This window comes from Leuciscus leuciscus, assembly GCF_965113295.1.
Source record: "Leuciscus leuciscus genome assembly, chromosome: 17".
Lineage (NCBI taxonomy): Eukaryota > Metazoa > Chordata > Actinopteri > Cypriniformes > Leuciscidae > Leuciscus > Leuciscus leuciscus.
Window position 1 is genome coordinate 3,660,730 of NC_138741.1, and position 18,474 is coordinate 3,679,203.

General features: G+C 38.4%; 2 protein-coding genes across 2 annotated transcripts in view; one reads left to right on the forward strand and one right to left on the reverse strand.

Moving 5' to 3' along the window:
* Positions 1-4,858, forward strand: part of LOC309479612 (calpain-1 catalytic subunit) — an 11,386-nt gene extending 6,528 nt beyond the window's left edge. Inside the window, exons 11-22 of the mRNA XM_082143773.1 lie at positions 2,082-2,245; positions 2,358-2,369; positions 2,457-2,665; positions 2,867-2,900; positions 3,063-3,119; positions 3,271-3,328; positions 3,430-3,494; positions 3,623-3,691; positions 3,820-3,898; positions 3,993-4,109; positions 4,375-4,430; positions 4,515-4,858. Of these exons, the coding sequence (XP_081999899.1) occupies positions 2,082-2,245; positions 2,358-2,369; positions 2,457-2,665; positions 2,867-2,900; positions 3,063-3,119; positions 3,271-3,328; positions 3,430-3,494; positions 3,623-3,691; positions 3,820-3,898; positions 3,993-4,109; positions 4,375-4,430; positions 4,515-4,541 (947 nt within the window). The 3' untranslated portion in view covers positions 4,542-4,858. The remainder of the gene's footprint in view (positions 1-2,081; positions 2,246-2,357; positions 2,370-2,456; positions 2,666-2,866; positions 2,901-3,062; positions 3,120-3,270; positions 3,329-3,429; positions 3,495-3,622; positions 3,692-3,819; positions 3,899-3,992; positions 4,110-4,374; positions 4,431-4,514) is intronic.
* Positions 4,859-8,090: 3,232 nt separating this feature from the next.
* Positions 8,091-13,177, reverse strand: tmem151bb (transmembrane protein 151Bb). The gene is made up of 3 exons (XM_082142904.1): positions 12,965-13,177; positions 12,585-12,831; positions 8,091-11,372 (listed from the first exon to the last, which is right to left on the reverse strand). The coding sequence occupies exons 2-3, from the start codon at positions 12,669-12,671 to the stop codon at positions 9,969-9,971; spliced, it is 1,491 nt and encodes a 496-aa protein (XP_081999030.1). The 5' UTR covers positions 12,672-12,831; positions 12,965-13,177; the 3' UTR covers positions 8,091-9,968.
* Between the last annotated feature and the right edge of the window lie 5,297 nt (positions 13,178-18,474).

Consider the following 18,474-nt stretch of genomic DNA (forward strand, 5'->3'; position numbering starts at 1 on the left):
TCTCTTAAATTCTACATGGCGCAGGTTGATGGGTCCTTAACTCAATCTGCTTGCAATAACATAATTCTCTATAGGGCACAGCTGATTGGTTCCTGCTGTATCAGTAGCCAATGAGCTCGCTGCTCAACCTTCAAATACTTGTCAGCATTTGCTGTAGCAGTTGCAACGCACTTTTAGAAAACCCTACACTTCCCCAGCTCCACCTGTATAGATCTATTACGGTTATTCATGTATGCTATATTTTACAGGAGCAGCATGTCTTACTTGCTCACTGCTGCGTGTCGTGTGTGTATTGGCAGTAGCAAGTCCCTTACTTGTCCATCAAGACCAAACACATCAACATTGTCATACTCATTACCATGTGATGACAGAACTTTAGTTCAGAAAGTGAATCAGATGCTCATTCAATAACAGCTTGGACGGATTCAGTATGACTTCATTCAAAGGATTTGCCAGACTGATTCAAACCAATCGTTAGTTATTTTGAACAATTCGTTAGAAGAACTGACTCTAAAGAAGAGTCTATTGCTTTATGTTATTGCGTTCAGATAAAAAATACATCACCATGTTCCCTTTACATTACTCAACATTTCTGGAGAGACAAAAGAAACAGAAGAAACAGAAGAGATACCGGCTGCTGGCCAGCAAGAATCATTCCCGGTGTTGTGTCGAATTCTGACCCCCGCCAGATTATGACCCCTGAGTCCCCAGGATAGGTAGGTTTAGGATTAGATGTGGGGTTAGGATTAGGCAAACAGGTAGCGGTCTCAACGAGGGAGTTAATAATTTGTCAGGAGTTCAAATTCGGCACAACAGCAAGCAGTAGAATCGCCTAGGTGATTCCCATGTGGTTACTCACTTGCTCTTTTACAGGAAAAATAAGAGATGGCTGGAAAATGCTGTTTGCGTTCGCTTGTGAACTTTTTATCAAAGTTTGCATTTGCTCTCTAAACTTCCTTGGAGAACGCAAAAGTGAACGAACGAAAGCATTGAAATGCATTTTTTTTCTGTCATCTAATTGTCTCCATACACTCTATAACCCTAAACAGATATAATATAGTGTGGGTCGGTTAACCGGAGAGGTAGGTCATGTTCTCCGGACACCAGCTCACTTCAAGCACTGGCTGACAGACATTCCAGGATTTTATGTAGTTGGTACTAGTTGCATGTCAAGTTTAAGCAAGATATTGTGTTATTGGTTGCATGATTAATGGTAGCTTGACAGTATTCCAGAAACTTTGTATCTTAAATCTTTACTTAAGATATTTTTTAAAGTTGTATATTTCTTAAAGGGGTGGTATAATGCCCTTTTCACAAGATGTAAAATAAGTCTCTGATGTCCCCAGAGTGTGTATGTGAAGTTTTAGCTCAAAATACCCCACAGATATTTTTATATAGCATGTTAAAATTGTCAATTTTTGAGGGTGAGCAAAAACACAGTTTTTGTGTCTGCCCCTTTAAATGCAAATGAGCTGCTGCTCCCGGCACAGGGGGCGGAGCTTCAACAGCTTGTGTCCTTTTACCTCACGCAGACACACACTGAAAATTTCAAAAAACTTTTAGCCTTTTATGTTCAAACCGGAGTCAGACAATGATGTAGAGACTCAAGAAGAAGTGACAACATGTAGAAGCAATTTCTGAATGGTTAGTTGATGAATTTATGAAGCTTATGTGTAGTTATCTAGTCATTGATTAGCATATTCTGTCATGATAATCTATAAATCGCGTTCCTGGGGGCGGGGTTTATGTAAATTTTAGGGTAAGTGATGTCACTAACCCGGGAGGAAGCTCGTGTAGTCTCTACCAGCCGTTTGTTGTAGTTCTTAAAAAGCGATTTCTTTAAAAGCAAATATCTCCCTTTGCTTTGAACTTTGAGCATTGTAACTTTGCAGATGTTGTTTATGCTCAAACAGCAACATTACACACTAACTAAAGTTAGAAAAGTCAAATTATAATCAACCACCCCTTTAAGTGAAGTTACAATGGCTACTAAACGTATAGTATAGGAGTCTGAGCTAGAATGCTTATTTAATAGGCCTATAGATTACCCGTCTCTCTTTTTTCTTCTTTTGCATTTATAGAGAGTTTTTCAAAGAATCCCCAGTTTCGTGTGACTCTTAAGGAGACAGTTGAAGACCCTAGAGATGAACGCTCTCCAAATCTCCTCGTGTCTCTCATTCAAAAATCTCACAAGAGAAACAGGCACTTGGCAACAAATTTCCATATTGGCTTTAACATTTATGAGGTTTGTAAAAAGCATTTTGAAAACTTATCATGTATATTTTAAGACCTTCATTTGAATGCAATATTGAGTGTTTGAACATTTTTTCGTTTTGTTTTGTTTGAAACTCTTGCAGGTGCCAGCTCATGTACGTATTGAACCTGTTCCTGATACATTTGGTTGTATTTTAGGTTTTGCAGAGACAGAATAATCAACATTTTGACTATTTCTCCAGTTAAAGGACCAAAGGGAAAAATTCCCTGCCTCATTCTTCAAAAACACCCGTTTTGTTGGAAAAAACGAAGCCTTCATCAATGCTCGGGAAATCATGGAGTTTTTCCGATTCAAAGCGGGCGAGTACCTCATCGTTCCTTCAACTTTCCAGCCAAATGAAGCTTCATCCTTCCTTCTGACAGTCTATTCAAAGACAGAAGCCGTCATTGAGTAAGCCTTCGCATTATTAACATGAAGTGATGAGCTGGTCGAGATGCTCAAACAAACGTGTTTATGATGTCTCTGCTTATTAAACTAGGATACGAGAAACATTCATTCATTCATAAAATCACATGCAGCATTTTAAAGTTTTTAGTATTATAATATAATGTAATGTTGGACTATACACAGATTTTGATTTTGTGTCATCAGAGACAGTTCTGGATATGGCATAACAAGAACTAAGGTATATACAGTATATATATATATATATATATATATATATATATATATATATATATATATATATATATATATATATGTTTTTTGTTGTTTTTTTACATGTTACATATATATGTGTTCTGAAATTAAATACAGTGTATTTTCAAATTTTCTCAATTTCCCTCAGATGATTCCCAGGGATACTGACGATTCTTTCCAGCTCTTTCTACAATATGCAGATAAGGTACATGTGACTCTCCAACAGTTCTGGATTATGAGGGAATGTGAATGATTATGATCAGATATACAACTAAAAGCAACTTAAAGACCCCAAATATTTCAATCGAACAGGAAGTTGTTTATCTGCTATCTGATTATATGTCTGTTTCTGTAAGTACGGAGAAGTGGACGCTGAGCAGCTTCAAAAACTTCTGAATGAGAATCTTTATGCAGGTGATGATTGAACCTTCCAGAGAAATACTTTTAAAGCCTTTATTCCTGTTTTGCTTCCAGTCATCTGTGATTCTGCGAATGTTTTTTATCTGATCTCGCAGGACATTCACAGAAAACCACAGGATTCAGCTTGGATTTGTGTAAGAGCATGGTGGCGCTGATGGATGTATCCTCTATTATGAAGGCTTTCAGACACTTGTGTTTGTCGTTTGCCATTTGTAAATCTGGAACAAAACTCAAATTCATCACATTCTACAAGTTTTTTTGATAATGCTCTTTAACGCAACAATACAGCTCAGTGTCACTGGAAGGCTCAGTGAATTTGAATGTCTTCGTTTGTGGAAACGAGCCGTTTTTCTAAAGGTAAACGATCCATCGGAAGTTGAAAGAACACATTTTTGCTTATAGTGACTCAGTGGTCCATATTGTTTCTACATTACACATTATATATATAAAATTGGTTGCATTTGCTTTTCTGGTCTGTTTCTCAGGATATTTTCTATGGCATGGATGTTTCACACACTGGAAGTCTGTCTCTGAATGAACTCAGAAATGCTCTTAAGGCTTCAGGTAACTCACTAAAGTCATAAAACCATTTAATCACCAAATGTACAAACCAACATAATGAATCTGCTCATATTTTTTTCATTTTGTTTTTTCCAAGGGTTTGTATTGAGTGACAGTATGCTGAATCTCATGGCTCTCCGATATGGTGATGCTGGTGGTGAAATTACACTAGAAAACTTTGTTGTCCTCGTCCTGCGCATGGATTGCATGGCCAGTGAGTCTATAGCCTATTATGTTGTACTAGATATAGCCAGTGCAGATCTCAACTATTGTATGCAATTTAAATCCTAAAAATAGCACTTGAGCTATCATGTCTAAGATAGATAAGTTAACTTCATAAATCATTTGTGACGCATGCTTTATTAAGATAATGCAATGAAAGCATAACATCCACACCTAACGTCTGTAGAGATATTAATGTCTGGGTGATTTCTGTTAATCGCTGTCACTCACTGTAATATTATTATTATCATCACCAGAAACATTCAAGAGACTCGCTGCTGGGGGGCGAAACATGATGCTGGGAGAAAATGAAGTAATGTTTTTAAACAAATATTTCATGCATCAGAATTCAAAGTAATATTAATAACAATCATAATGCATAACTCTGTTCTTGTAGTGGATGCATCTCACCATGTACTCATGAGCCAGAGAACGAGAAGAGGATCCTGGACAGACTTCTCAGACCTCAATTATAACATACAGCAATAAAATAAAGAAATCTGCTTTATTTTCATACTTGGGACATTTTCAAAATGGAGGCTTAACAACTATAATTTATTTGATTGTGCATAGGGTGATTGATTGGATTGTGCATTTTATTAAATACAGAATTAATTGTGTGGGGAGTTGTTTAAAGTTTTCATTCAGATAACACTAATCTAGTTTTGCTTCAATAGCACCATTGACAAGATGAACAAACCTTACACAGTTTACAAACTGGAAGATCTTTTTGCCGAATGCTACATAGGGGAGAGCCGGGACGATTGAAACGCGGGACGGATGAAACACTGAGATTTCCTTGAAAACCACTCACGTCATGTACGTCAAATTTCGTCAGCACGTACAGCACGCAATGCCTAACATACCCGCGAAAACATTTCTTCTTTACGTCGTGTCGTTTTGGAGTTAAAGCCGCAAAGCTGTTTTTGAGTGCGGTGAGTGAATTCTTTCGTGCGGTACTTTGTTTTGACTGACAAGTTGGATTTATTGTTTCATGTTCCATTGTAATGATAATACGGCAGGTGTATTAGTACTGCAACACACCCTTAAGTGTGCAATATCAGAGTTTTTTAGTTTAAGAGCAAAAGAGGTTTAAATGACAGGAGGCGCTGTCGGGACGGTTGAAACAGTGTTTCAACCGTCCCGCCCGCGCATCCTGCCCGTTAAACCTGGTCATAGCCTATACTGTTCATAGATTCATATACTGTTTCTAGACTTGTGTTTCTTTTAATGCAAATTAATTTTCAATTACGCAACACATGCTATCTCTGTAATAATCATCAATTGTCCAATCTTAAATATTCAATAAATTTCATTTATCGTCGTCTGGTTGACCTCGTTTTCTTCATAATAACAGGCTATTCAACTAGCAAACACTCAATATGACTCAAGGAAGAAATGTAAGAAAATTAATTGTAAACGGATTTGTCTGTCTTCGTCAAAATAGCCCATTAGAAAGATTACAAAATGCGCATATGCTTATCGCCTATTGTTTATTGGGCGACAGAACAAAAATGGTTAATATGAACCTTTAAATGAAAATAAATGACAAAATATGTTTGTAAAAATATGTACATAAGTTACTTGTCAGGTATTGTTCACAAAAATAAGCATTAGATGAATAGTTGCCATTTAAACTGTTATGTTTCATCCGTCCCACCCCTGTGTTTCAACCGTCCCGCACAGGCGGGACGATTGAAACAAAGCACAACTCCCGTTCAAAGTCATATTTTACTTAAATCATTCTATATTTGTACCGAATAACACATGATACTAAGAGAACACATATGTGAGTTGTTAATCACAAAAAAATAAAAAATCTATCTGTAACCTTATCTTAGAAAACGACATTTATCTGAAAAGTGTTTCAACTGTCCCGGCTCTCCCCTACTTTTTACAAACAATAAATTATGCCTCACAATTCACTGCTTTGTCGTGCATGTTTTTGACAAATTGTTACTTTACAGTTACAGTAAAATGCAGTCTAACGCCGAAAATAACTCGATTCAATGAACTCTGGAATCAGAGTAATGGATCCTACTACAGTAAAGGCTTGGTTCGTGGATGCTAATTAAATACCCAGACGTTCGATCAATAGGCCTCGCTGATTGGCTGAGCGTCAGATGTTGGTAAGCGCGCGACAGACGGATGAACGAATCCCACTACAATGAAAGCTTGACTTGTTTAATATTAATTACATTACGACGTAACGACCGTTCTCTCAGCAAATCATACCAAAAAAAACGTCTCTACGATGAGGATCTCATTAGCTCAACCTTCGCCATAGTGGAATTAGTTAATTCGCGAGTCATCTCAATGGATCAAACAAGTGGATATTAGCGATTAGCGGTTGGCAGTGGCACACCAAGCCACGCGAAAAGGTGGGTAAACTAGTTAACGATTCAGCAAGACTAAAGTCATATGCAAATTAGTGAATCTGTTTATTGCAACACGTTTCCACGCGCCAAAATTAAATTAGAACTAGCCACAAAAACTACTCAAGTAAAAACTCTGAATCGTATCCTGTTATTATAAGTATATACTTATATAAGTGTGACTTTTCTGAGCTCATCCTGAGGCGAGCAGAAGTCAAACTGAGTAAATTACAACTAATTTGCCACTGAAGCTTTAGTTCACAATGTCCTCTTTACAGGGTACCTCTTTGACCCTGTGGTTGTACCATTTTCATTTACCATGGCCCATAATTCTTGAACCTTTCTGAGTTGTTTTATTATGGATGTAATGTTTTGGAAAGCAAATGCATTTGGGTCAGAAAAAGACTATGTAAATGAACCTTTGTATTCTTTCACTTCCCTACCCGACAGACTGCCTTGTCTCTGTGTGTGTACTCAGGGTGGGACATGCTTGATAACAAAATCATTAGACTTCCACTTCCCTGTGTCAGCGCTGATCAATAGTTCACAAAGGCCATTTGAAATCACTATGACTGAACCATCTGTCCAAACAGAAATTTCAATACCTCTAGCTTTGCTTTTCTCCAGTCTTTCTATGTAGAGTCATCCAAAACCAGTTATTCTTGGTGTTTAAATTCTCTCTGAATTAAACACGGAAACAGAGCCACACATGAACTTGACAAACACATCTACCGTGTTCAAACAGAAGCTCTCTAATCTTGTATTCTGTGTGTGGAGCCATCTGAAACAACTGGTTATTACTGTTTAGTTTTTTTCTTCTTACTGCAATTAGAGAACAAAATGATAAGTCATGTTTATACAGTAGAATCACTCATGATGATATTTTATGTGACACATTCTGCACTGCCATCTAGAGGTGTGTTCTCATAACCGCACAGTGGGCAATAATCCAGTAGCACCTCACTGCAGTACATGAGATCCAGGGGGCGGAGTTGGATCCAGATCTAAGGGGTGGAGATTGGTAGGTTTAGGGGTGGGTTTAGGGATCAGGGGGTGGAGATGGGTAGGTTTAGGTATATGTAAGGTGGGAGATCCAACTCCTCCCCCTGGATTTCGTGTTCTGCACTATTCCTTCAGGACGTGAAATCATTTGGTGTGTAATCAGCAGCAATTATTAAGTATTATCAATTGATAAGTATATTAATGAATTCTGGGGAGTTTTGTGGTGTTGGTTCGTTTCTCTCAAATTAAGTTTGATAAGATCAACATTCATTGACAAGAAGATGCTCAAAAATATGAAAATTAAGTTGCTAGCATCCTCATGTAGCTCTTTATGAACTTCTGGCAATTTTCTTGACATTTTGTAAATAATAAAGTTATGAATACTGCAAAACTCTTTAGTTTTTTAGTAATACTTACTTAAATGACAACAATAACTGAACAGGAATGACTTTAAGTGTAGGTGAAGTTGTTTTTGATTTGTATTTTTTGTATTTTGTCTCTCCCCCCCCCCCCCCCCCCCCCCCCCCCCCCCCACACACACACACACACACCCCACACACATTTATTTTACACACAGTGATTACTCATTTCTGTGTATCCACAAGCAGTTTATTCAGTGAGTTTATGTCCATTTAACACAACAATTTTCATGTTTAATGGTTGCTACATGAATAAAGCATAGTGATGATGTTTTGAGTTTTTCATGATATGGAATACGTTATCTATAGGCAGTATAAAAGTGATAGGTTGCAATACTGATAAATGCTTTTGCAACCTTTAGACGCGACAGATAAACAGATCAGAGATATACAGGCTATATCCGGATCGTCTGCATGAAAGAGATAAAAAATGTCTTTGGAAAACTCTAGGCCATTTTTGATGGTCGATACTTTAAAACCGTGTTGATGAATGGCGTTTTAATGAAGCTGCACCTTTGTTACAGTCAATCCAAAAGAGTTGAGATAATATTATACACAGCACTGATTATCAAATGGCTGTAAACCAATGAATAAATGTACAGCTGCATAAAGAAATGTATTTTCCCTCTCTTGTACTGTATGTTTACTTGATCTGTTGCATTTGCTCGGATCCACTGCAATTTACGGCCAAGTAAAAGAGCGGTTGCCGGCTATTGAAACTGTAAAACATTCACTAATAGACAAGCCTGTGCATGTCTGCCTTCAATTAATAATTCAGTCCTTGTTGGATAGTTTGTACACTACATACAAGCGATGTAAAGAAAAGCTTCAACAGTCATACATTCCATTGTAAATTGTATATATACGTTTTAAAGGCATAACATACCAGAGGTTAATAGTTGCATAGCCTGAAATGTGTCGCATGGTTTGAGATATGCAGTGTTGCGAACATCGCCATAACAGTTCATAACCTTACTGAATATTGTTCTGCCTGATGCAGTTAAATCACAGTAAAAGTACAAATAACACATGATATTTTCTCGTATACAGAAGGAGTGTTCATATATGAATGTAAACCATACATGTCATGGTCCAATGGAATCCACTATGTGAGAGAAACAAAGTAACATTCTTTTACAGACGATTTGACTTCAAGTGCAACATTTAAGAAGGTCCATAAAGGTGAAAAGTTGGTCGTACTTGTAGAAAAAGGACCAGGTTTTTGCTCTGTAGATGTGGCGATTGTTCTTTATAGCAGTCAAGAACATACAGCCCGTTTTTGCTCTCCTAGATTGCCAGTTAATGAAAATGATTCCTTGTACCAAGAGCTCCAATGCTTTGTTTTCATTATTGCTGTAAATTTGTATTACTGGAGTTATTTTAGAATTGTTCCGTCTGTCGTTGTAAGCATACAGTGTTGTGGGCCGATACATATTCCAATAAATGATTCCTGAGTAACAGGACAAGTCGAATATTAAGGATTTTTCAATAGGCTCTCAGGTCTCACGTTTTGATGTTCTGCTTCTTTCAGTGGTTTACACTAACAGTCAAAAGTTTTGGCTCTGTAAGATTTTTTATGTTTTTAAAAGAAGTCTCTTCGGCTCACCAAGGGTGCATTTATTTGATTAAAAATACACAAAAATAATAAAAAAATTATAATATTGTGCTGTACAAAAGATTCTATTTCAAATCAGATTTCTATTCATCAAAGAATCCTGAAATAAAAATGTAAATAACTGTTTTCAAAATGTTTCTTGAGCATCAAATCATAATATTAGAATGATTTCTGGAGGATCATGTGACACTGAAGACTGAAGTAATGATGCTGAAAATTCAGCTTTGATCACAGGAATAAATTACACTTTACTATAAATTCACATAGAAAACATAGGTTGTTTTAAATTGTAATAACATTTCATAATATTACAGTTTTTTGTGTGTGTGTGTGTGTTTGTGTTTTTAATCAAATAAATGCAGCCTTGGTGAGCAGAAGAAACTTCTTTTAAAAGCATTAAAAGTATTTTGACTGGTAATGGATGTATCTAAAGAGATCAATCATAACGAAGTCTCCACACATGAGCTGTTCCTATGGAAGGATCGGTGATTGGGACAGCTCTCATTACAGTGGACGATGAGCACCGGGAAGTACAGCGCATCCTGGTAGGCTGGTGGGTCTTCCTCATCAGCGTTGATCCGTCCGGACAGGCATCGCGTGTTCTCGCTGGGACTCTCGGGTTCGTCCAGACTCCCGCTCCCGCTTCTCCAGAAGCAGCTTCGGCGAGAACCATACAGTCTTCCCAAGGAGAAGCGGCTCCCGCTGAAGGGGATGCGAGGACTGCCGTTGCAGATGCTGAGGGCGCTTCGGGAAAACACGGATGAGTTGCTGATGGCGCGGTGGCAGCGTTCACAGTTCTGCCTGACGCCTCCTGAGCGTTGTGCCAGGTCCATCAGACCCGCCTCGGAGTAGCTCGGCACCAGCTGCTGGTTGGAGCGAATGTGCCACTCCAGTTCGGTGCTGTCGATGGTGTTGACTCTCGGGATGCGTCTACAGTAGGGTCTCTCGTCGCAGGGCGTCACAGGTATGTAGTCTGCACCAAAGAGCTTTTCAACACGGTAATGGACGTAAGCCGTGCGATACTCCGCCAGAACCCGTAACGGCCAGGATACGGTAAGAAAGGCCGTTGTCCAGAAGACCCAGTTGGAGACGTACCAGGGATGGTGGTCTGGGTTGGAGAAGGCAATCATGTACTCTTTGAAGTCTACGTTTTTCAGGTGCATCCCTTCCCGGGCCTCCATGTAATCATCCAATCCTTCGTTGTCGGTGAAGAACCGTGCCCGTTGGGTCAAATAGGAGTTTTCGGACTCCACATTGGCGAAGCTAAAGCACTTAGTGAACCTCAGTTTGGTGATGGCTGACTTTTCCAGACCCGCTAGCTGCTTGGAGACATCCTTGACTCCACAGTGGGCGTAGTCGAACTCTGCCTCGGCTACATGGGTGTTGACCCTCTCGTGATACACCTGCGTGGTGGTGTACGCGTCTCCGTTGCGGTACCGCGTGACTTGCCGTGTCCGCCGCACGTAGTGGTAGCTGATGGCCTTCCACCAGATGCAAGGCTTGGCCTGCTGCATCCTCTGGACTCTTTCGTAAATTCCCTCCACGTGCACCTTGTACTGAAGCTCATTTTTGGCATGGCAGTGCCAGCACTCCACCAGGTAAACGACGTAAAGCATGATGAGGAAGGCCAGTGGGATGTAGATGTAGCCGTCTGAGCAGGGACTGTCATGATACATCATGGACTTCCCTTTGTAGGCACTGTCAAAGGTCAACCGGGTGACCTTGGTGACGTGGCACCACACCATGGCTCCCATGCAGCCGTACATGAGCATAGACAGCAGCAGGCATTTCCAGAACACCTCTCTGCACATGGACTTGCTCAGTGACTGTTTCATGGGCCTCTGCTGCTCGTCAAACACAAAAGAGAACAAAGGAGAGTTAGAAAGGACATGGAAACGGTGAGTACAGTGATTTATGCAAATACCATGTCATGCATGTTTGAAAGCAAGATGTGAAAATGCAGAATTGTATTCCTTTATTGGCTAATATGCTGTGTGTGTGTGTGTGAGAGAGAGAGAGAGAGAGAGAGAGAGAGAGAGAGAGAGAGAGTACATTTGATATCTCTTTGGTATGTCATTGGATCTTTTTTTTTATCTCTGTGAACAATATTTACTGTGCATTTACATTTACATTTATGCATTTGGCAGACACTTTTATCCAAAGCGACTTGCATTGCATTTCAAGGTACACATTTACATTCTTATCAGTTCTTGCTTTCCCTGGGAATCGAACCCATGACCTTGGCGTTGCCAGCGCCAATGCTCTACACTTTGAGCAGGACTGTAATATTTACTAAAATAATAAAAAAAATCCATAAAAGAAAATGCTTAAACATTTGTTTTGTTTTTTCTTTCCTTTTTATACATTTATTAACTTTTGTATTTGTGTATGAATGTGTGTGGGGGCCTCCCTATTTAACAATCTAAATTCTGTGAAATTAAACGAAAACTTAATTTCAACAATATTTGCTACAATATTTATTACAAAATTCCCTAAAATAAATGTATTAATACAGAAAGCTGTTTGGAGATTTTGAACTTGATGTAACCTTATTGAAAAAAGCCCAAACTGGTTTGCTGATCTGAAACAATAAATTATATCCCAATGCTGTTTTGTTGTTGTTGTTGTTGTTGTTTTGCACACTTTTCAGCTTACTAACCAGCAAATCATAATAGACTGGTTTAGTTTGCACTACTAAATATTGGCCTGGCCAATATATTGGTTTATCACTATCAATGGTTGAATATGTGATCAATAAATATTGTTCATGTCTGACATGACTCTGTATCACACTGGGTGTCATTTGTTATGTAGAATCATGCATCCGTGGATTGTACTATACAATAACAAAGCCTGTTCGACCGTTTGTTATTTGATAAAGCCAATCTCTGCTCATGCGTTCTCACTGCAGTGATGTCTATTGTTGCATGCTTCCATGTTGTGCACATCGATGCTCATGTTTACACAGCGGGATCTTTAGTTTTTGTCTCGGTTATCTCGCGCTATTCACGCATCGTCATGACTGCTAAATGAAAACCGCGTGAGATATTGAGTACCTCCTCTCTCGTCGCGTCCGTGTCGTCCTCGAACACAGTGTTGGTGCTGCTCTCACTGGCTGTCGCAGCAGATGCTGGAGGAGACATGGCTGGAACAATGACCACCTCAAACTCTCCCCAGACTCTTCAGCATCCACTGGTTACAAACGCACCCCAATGCAACCCAGCCTTCGCATTCAAACCCGCCTGTCCATTCCGTCATGCATTTTGAAATCGAATTTCATCGCTTACTTCCGTTTGCAACAACCTGCGATTTGATTAGGCAATTTATGCATCTTTCAAATGACAACGATCGTATGGTCGTATGACAATACAGACAAGCACATGCATTGAAAGCCTGACTGATACAGATTCACAGCGCGTCTGATTAGCCGCCATACCTCCTGTACGATAACGCGCGCGTGAGACGCGTTTCTGACGCCATTTAAGAAAGAATGTGGTTTGTGCCGCTCAAATTGGTTCCTTTGGCGAGGATTTGCAATTCCGAATTGGGAATGTTAAGAGCTGGATATTGTCGTTCCCGCAGGGAGAGGTTGAGGGGTGGGGAGGATGAGGATGATGATGGTGGTGGTGGTGCTCGTGAAGCTCCTGACAGCAGATGTCGACAACTGAGCGCATTGAAATTCACACGCTTCTAGAGAAATTAAGAGTACAAATTATAGTAAAAAAAAAAAAAAGGAAAAAAAAAAAGAATGCAAGTTAATTTACTCTGTCACAATCTTTATTGCACTTTCAACAATATTTTAATTTAATTATTGACGAATAAATTATTTTGAGAAGTTGAATGACTATTCATTCAACTTCTCAATTTATTCATCAATGATTTTCAAACCAAAACAACACTGAAGTTGCTGCCTTAAATTAAGTACAATCAACTTGTCTTAATGTTTAAGTCATTTAAACTTAAATTACATTACATTAAACTGACTTAATAATTTGTTAAATCTTGTATAACTTATATAAAAAGTAGAAAATTGCTTAACTTATTCTGATGAGTTAACGCACTGTAAAAAAAAGTTTTTTGTCATTACTATGTCATAACTTATTGATCATATACTTTTTTCAGTGAAAACAGTGTAAGTTATTGTTACAATAAAATCTTGCCATTTATTGTTTTAAGTCTTAAGTCTTTTTTCATGATTACAATAATTGTGTTGGTGTTAATCATGATAAAATGTATATCTGGAATGCAATGTCGTTTTGGATAAAGGCGTCTGTGAACATAAAATGATTGACAGCTGTCATTCTGACCCATTTCAGATTCAGCACCGCGGACAGCGACCATCAGAACATTTGAAAATAGAAAATCATAAAACAGATGCAATGAAAATAAGGGTTGTCATTCAACCTAACATCATCTTTTAAGCTTCACAGGAAAATAGAAAGTCATACAGGTTTGGAACAACTTGAGGGTGAGTAAATGACAGTATTTTCATTTGTGGCTCAACTATTCCTTTAGTGGCTAGTACTAGTGACTTCAGATTTTGGCTGAAGACATTCGTTTATCGGATGGTCAGTTGTTATAATGTTCAGTGGATTACAGTTTTCCTTACTTACAGTGTGCATACTTACAGTGCATTTTAATGTGCATATAAATACCATAAATATGAGGTGCATGCACTATGAATGGTTATTGAAAGGCTACTAGCTGGTAATTCATACAGCTATATGTAATTCAACATCCAACAGCTATATGCAATTTACCAAATGTCCACCAGATAGCGCTATAGTCTTTCCCTTTTTTATTTCAATGTCAACGTCTTCACATTTTGTTGCTTGTTTAAGTGTGTGTGCTATTAATATTTTACTCAAACTGTTTTGGGTAATGTGCTTTATTTATTATTTCATAGAAAATATAGTCAAGAAATTTGCATGGTGTCATACAGTTCAGCAATATGTCTATTATATATTGTTAGACCTGGATACATTTGCTTTGTCAAAATTAATTTTACTTTCCATGTACAAAATATATTTGGACATGAAAAAACAGTTTTTAGCATAATAAATGGTTATCACTGGCAGATTCATGTAATGGAAGCTTTCTAAATTTATTATGACATGACAAATTTGTTTTGTTAGAATAAAGTATGCTATATATGTATTTCACTCCTTTATTATCCTCATGTGTCACGTTTTCATAGCTGTTTTCAATCCGTGTTGTTTTTATGAGTATCTAAAGACTCAACTTCACATATAGCATGCAAGAATAAGAAAGTTGCTGAAACAGACCAAATAAACATGTTTACAGGGAGGTTTTGTTTAACACTGGTTAAACATGAGAGTGGCATCTGATGTTCTGTGATGTCTTCAGAATCAGAGAGAGAAGATATCTGGAGGAAATCCACAGGAAAGATCTTGAGCAGATGTGAGAATCAAAGCTCCTTGATTTCTACCTAGTACTGAAGGATTTTGATGTTTGATGAAGATTCTTTACTTACTTTATCATTATTGCACATTAACAAGCCTTTAAAGAGATGGTTCGGAGTAAAATCAACCTAGGGTCCTTTGCACCATGACCTCGAGCCAAACACCCCCCAGAAGCCTTTTTTCTCTTGGTTGAACATTATTAAAGTTAGAGCTTATATAGAGATATCAGTCGGATGGTTTAGTGCAGGCGCTAATGGATCCAAGGATGTAGTGTAACGACGCCCAGTTCCAGGAATGCACTAATATTTTGTTGGTAGCACCAGTTTACAACAATTATTAGTTAACATTAAGTTGTCAACACTTCGGAAAAAATAATAATTCGTCGTTACACTACATCCTTATGCATCGCTTTCTGCCAGGACTGCCAGGACTGCTTTCTGCCAGGACTTCTGCTTTTCCCAAACCACTGAAGTGATGTCGACGTCCGGGTTAGCGGTAGCATGAGCCGTCAGGCAAGTGTTATTTAAATAAACTCCTGATGTACTTACAAACTTTCCAATGCCTCGTTTTATGAGTACAGAACCTATTTGTTCAACTGTAGAAGTTTGGTACCATTCTAGGCATTATTAGTGGGGTAATTTACGAGATACAGCCTTGGATCCATTAGCGCCTGCACTAAACCATCCGGCTGATATCTCTAAATAAGATCTAACTTTAATAATGTTCAACTAAGGGAAAAAAGGCTTCTGGGGGGTGTTTGGCTCGAGGTCATGGTGCAAAGGACCCTAGGTTGATTTTACTCCGAACCATCCCTTTAAGAGGCTCTGTGTGTTTTGTTCAAATAATGACGTTGTCTTAATTGTTATTTAAGGGATAGTAAAGTTTCCTGATGTGATTTTATCACAACTGGAACATGCATCAAAATATAACACTGAATTTGGTTATGTGTGACAAAATGTGTAAATTATCACTTCTTTTTTTTTTGGAATATAACTATGATAAAATATATGAACAAAGACATGTACGTTGACTATAAATATGCATTGCAATCATCACTCTTAAAAATAAAGGTTCTTTATTGGAATCAATGGTTCCATGAAGAACCTTCAACATTCATGGAACCTTTGAATCACACAAAAGGTTCTTTAGATTATTAAAATGTCCTGAACACTATAAAACAGCTCTTTTAAGATCTGATCACTGAATGGTCTTCGGGGAACCAAAAATGGTTCTTCCATGGCATCGCTGCGAAAACCCCTTTATTTTTTAATAGTGTACATGTAGGATGCAGTTTGGGCACAACTGACCCGTGCCAAGTCCAGATTTGACGCAGTGTTTGACACTTAAGACCTTTATTTGCTCTCGGACATAGTTTTACTGCTTGTTTGCTGGGCTTCAGTCTGTATTTCTGGCTCAACATCATGGAGTTGATGCAGTGAAATTCTTCTCTTTTACCAGCGGATGTTTTCTTCAGCTGGATCATGTCAGTGCAGGGCCTAAAGTCATCACTCGGAAAAATCGGTGTTGGCTAGTGTATAAAAACGGTGTCAATCGCCAGTAGGCCGGTAACATTTTTATGAATTCTAACAATGCAATGTTGTGAGAACAAACATGAACAACACTCGGGTAGGCATGTGCCGGTATCACATTTTCATGCTGCGATTAATTGAGTGATCTTTTATCACGGTATACGGTATTATCACGGTATTTTAATTGCACATGAGAAACAGATGGATTTGGGGGGGATGTAAAAAATAAAATAAAACTTGCATCACAAGGTGTAATTGTGATTGTCAAAACATTTGGTAACTAAACTGAATTTTATTAAGTTTAGTGACAACATGTTACAATGATTACATGGTACAATGACTGGTAGGCTACTGTTTGTATTGCTTAACACAAATTTAACGATTTCAATTCAATACTTGGGATTTGATTTAAATCTTGATTCAATATTGACTTATTTTGGATAAATATTAGGAAGGCTACAGTAGATAGCCCACATGTTATTTTTTTCTCATGAAAAAAAATATCTCACATAATGCCATGTAACCATATAGAGCCCTATCAGCTGGTATTATTAAAGGTTACAAATAACTAATTAAATCAAATATAATGCAGTTTTCATTATAATAACAATTATGTAATGACAAGTAAAAATATAATAAATATGTAAAAAAGTGCAGTGCACATATTCAGCAAAATACTCCTCTTTATCTATATGTTTTAGTCATCTAACATGCTGCTGGTCATTAAATAGTTTAAATGTAACGTTCTGTGACACAATTGTTCTACTGTTTCATATCAAAAGTAACCTGCTCTGTCTTGTTTGACGGTCTTCGTGTCCTCTTTGCTCCGCGATTTTTCTCTGCGTGAGAAAACGGATGTGTGGCGTGAGCGTGTGAAGAGTCTCGCGCTGAATGCGTCGAGTTGGCAGCTCTGTTTTAGAAGCGGGATGGATCCGGATAGATCGGCGGCGGCCATAGACTGTAGGCGGCGGCGTTCCTCCTTCCGCCATGCTGCTTCTCCATGTGAGGACTGTTTACATTAGACTAGAAGTGCGCACCGGCCGCATGCTTATACACGTGGCGATTGTTTACATCAGAGTGCGCACGTGTTTCGCGCAGTTTGTTTAAGCGGTTGATGGAAAATAAGCTATAATGCGCGTTCTAAAAATCTAAATTCGGATCTATTATTTTTCACGGTATTTTGAAGTGCCCGCGATAACAATATCGTGCATATTCATTACCGCGATTTATCGCATTACCGAATACCGGCACATGTCTACACTCGGGACATCATCTCAAGAGTTCAAGCCATGGTCATTTAAATAGTCAAGCACAAGAAGACGTGAAAAATAACTCAATTCGTTACTCATGCAAAGTGTGGACATTTTGTGTGTGCAAGCATCCGAAGTGCGCGCTCAGAAAGCCGCGTATCAGACAGCGCGCGGATACTGAATTGAGCTTGGTTTCACGTCTTCTTGCGTTTGAATGGACAAATGCACAAAAAATATGTACAAAAATATCGTCTCGGCGAGTATCCTTATAAACATGGCTTAAAAGAACGTAAGCAGTAGAGAAAGATGTGTATCAGTGTACTGGATCCGTGCATTGGTTCTTAAAGCAACAACATGGAACTTTTCCTCTGCGGTCGCCCTACAGGTTGGAAGCGGAATTGTCCATTACCGCTGTCGTAAAATGATTTACGGTTACTGTATATGAAGCATGCAGGTTTTTTTCATATGGGCAATGATAATATTAATCTTCCCCCTTTCATAATTTATACATGTTTATTAGACTAAACATTTTAACTCAAACATTTGCGATTTGCATGTCGATTGCAATGCTCAAATCTGAACGAGAATGATAGCGATAGCATCCTAACCATCTAAAACTACCATGTTAGTGTTTACTAGCTACCAGATTGATAATTCGCTCATCTACTAGCTGATTCATGAAGATAAATAAATGGAGGACCAGATAGTTTCCGTAACGTAGCCAGGCAGACAACAGATTAGAAA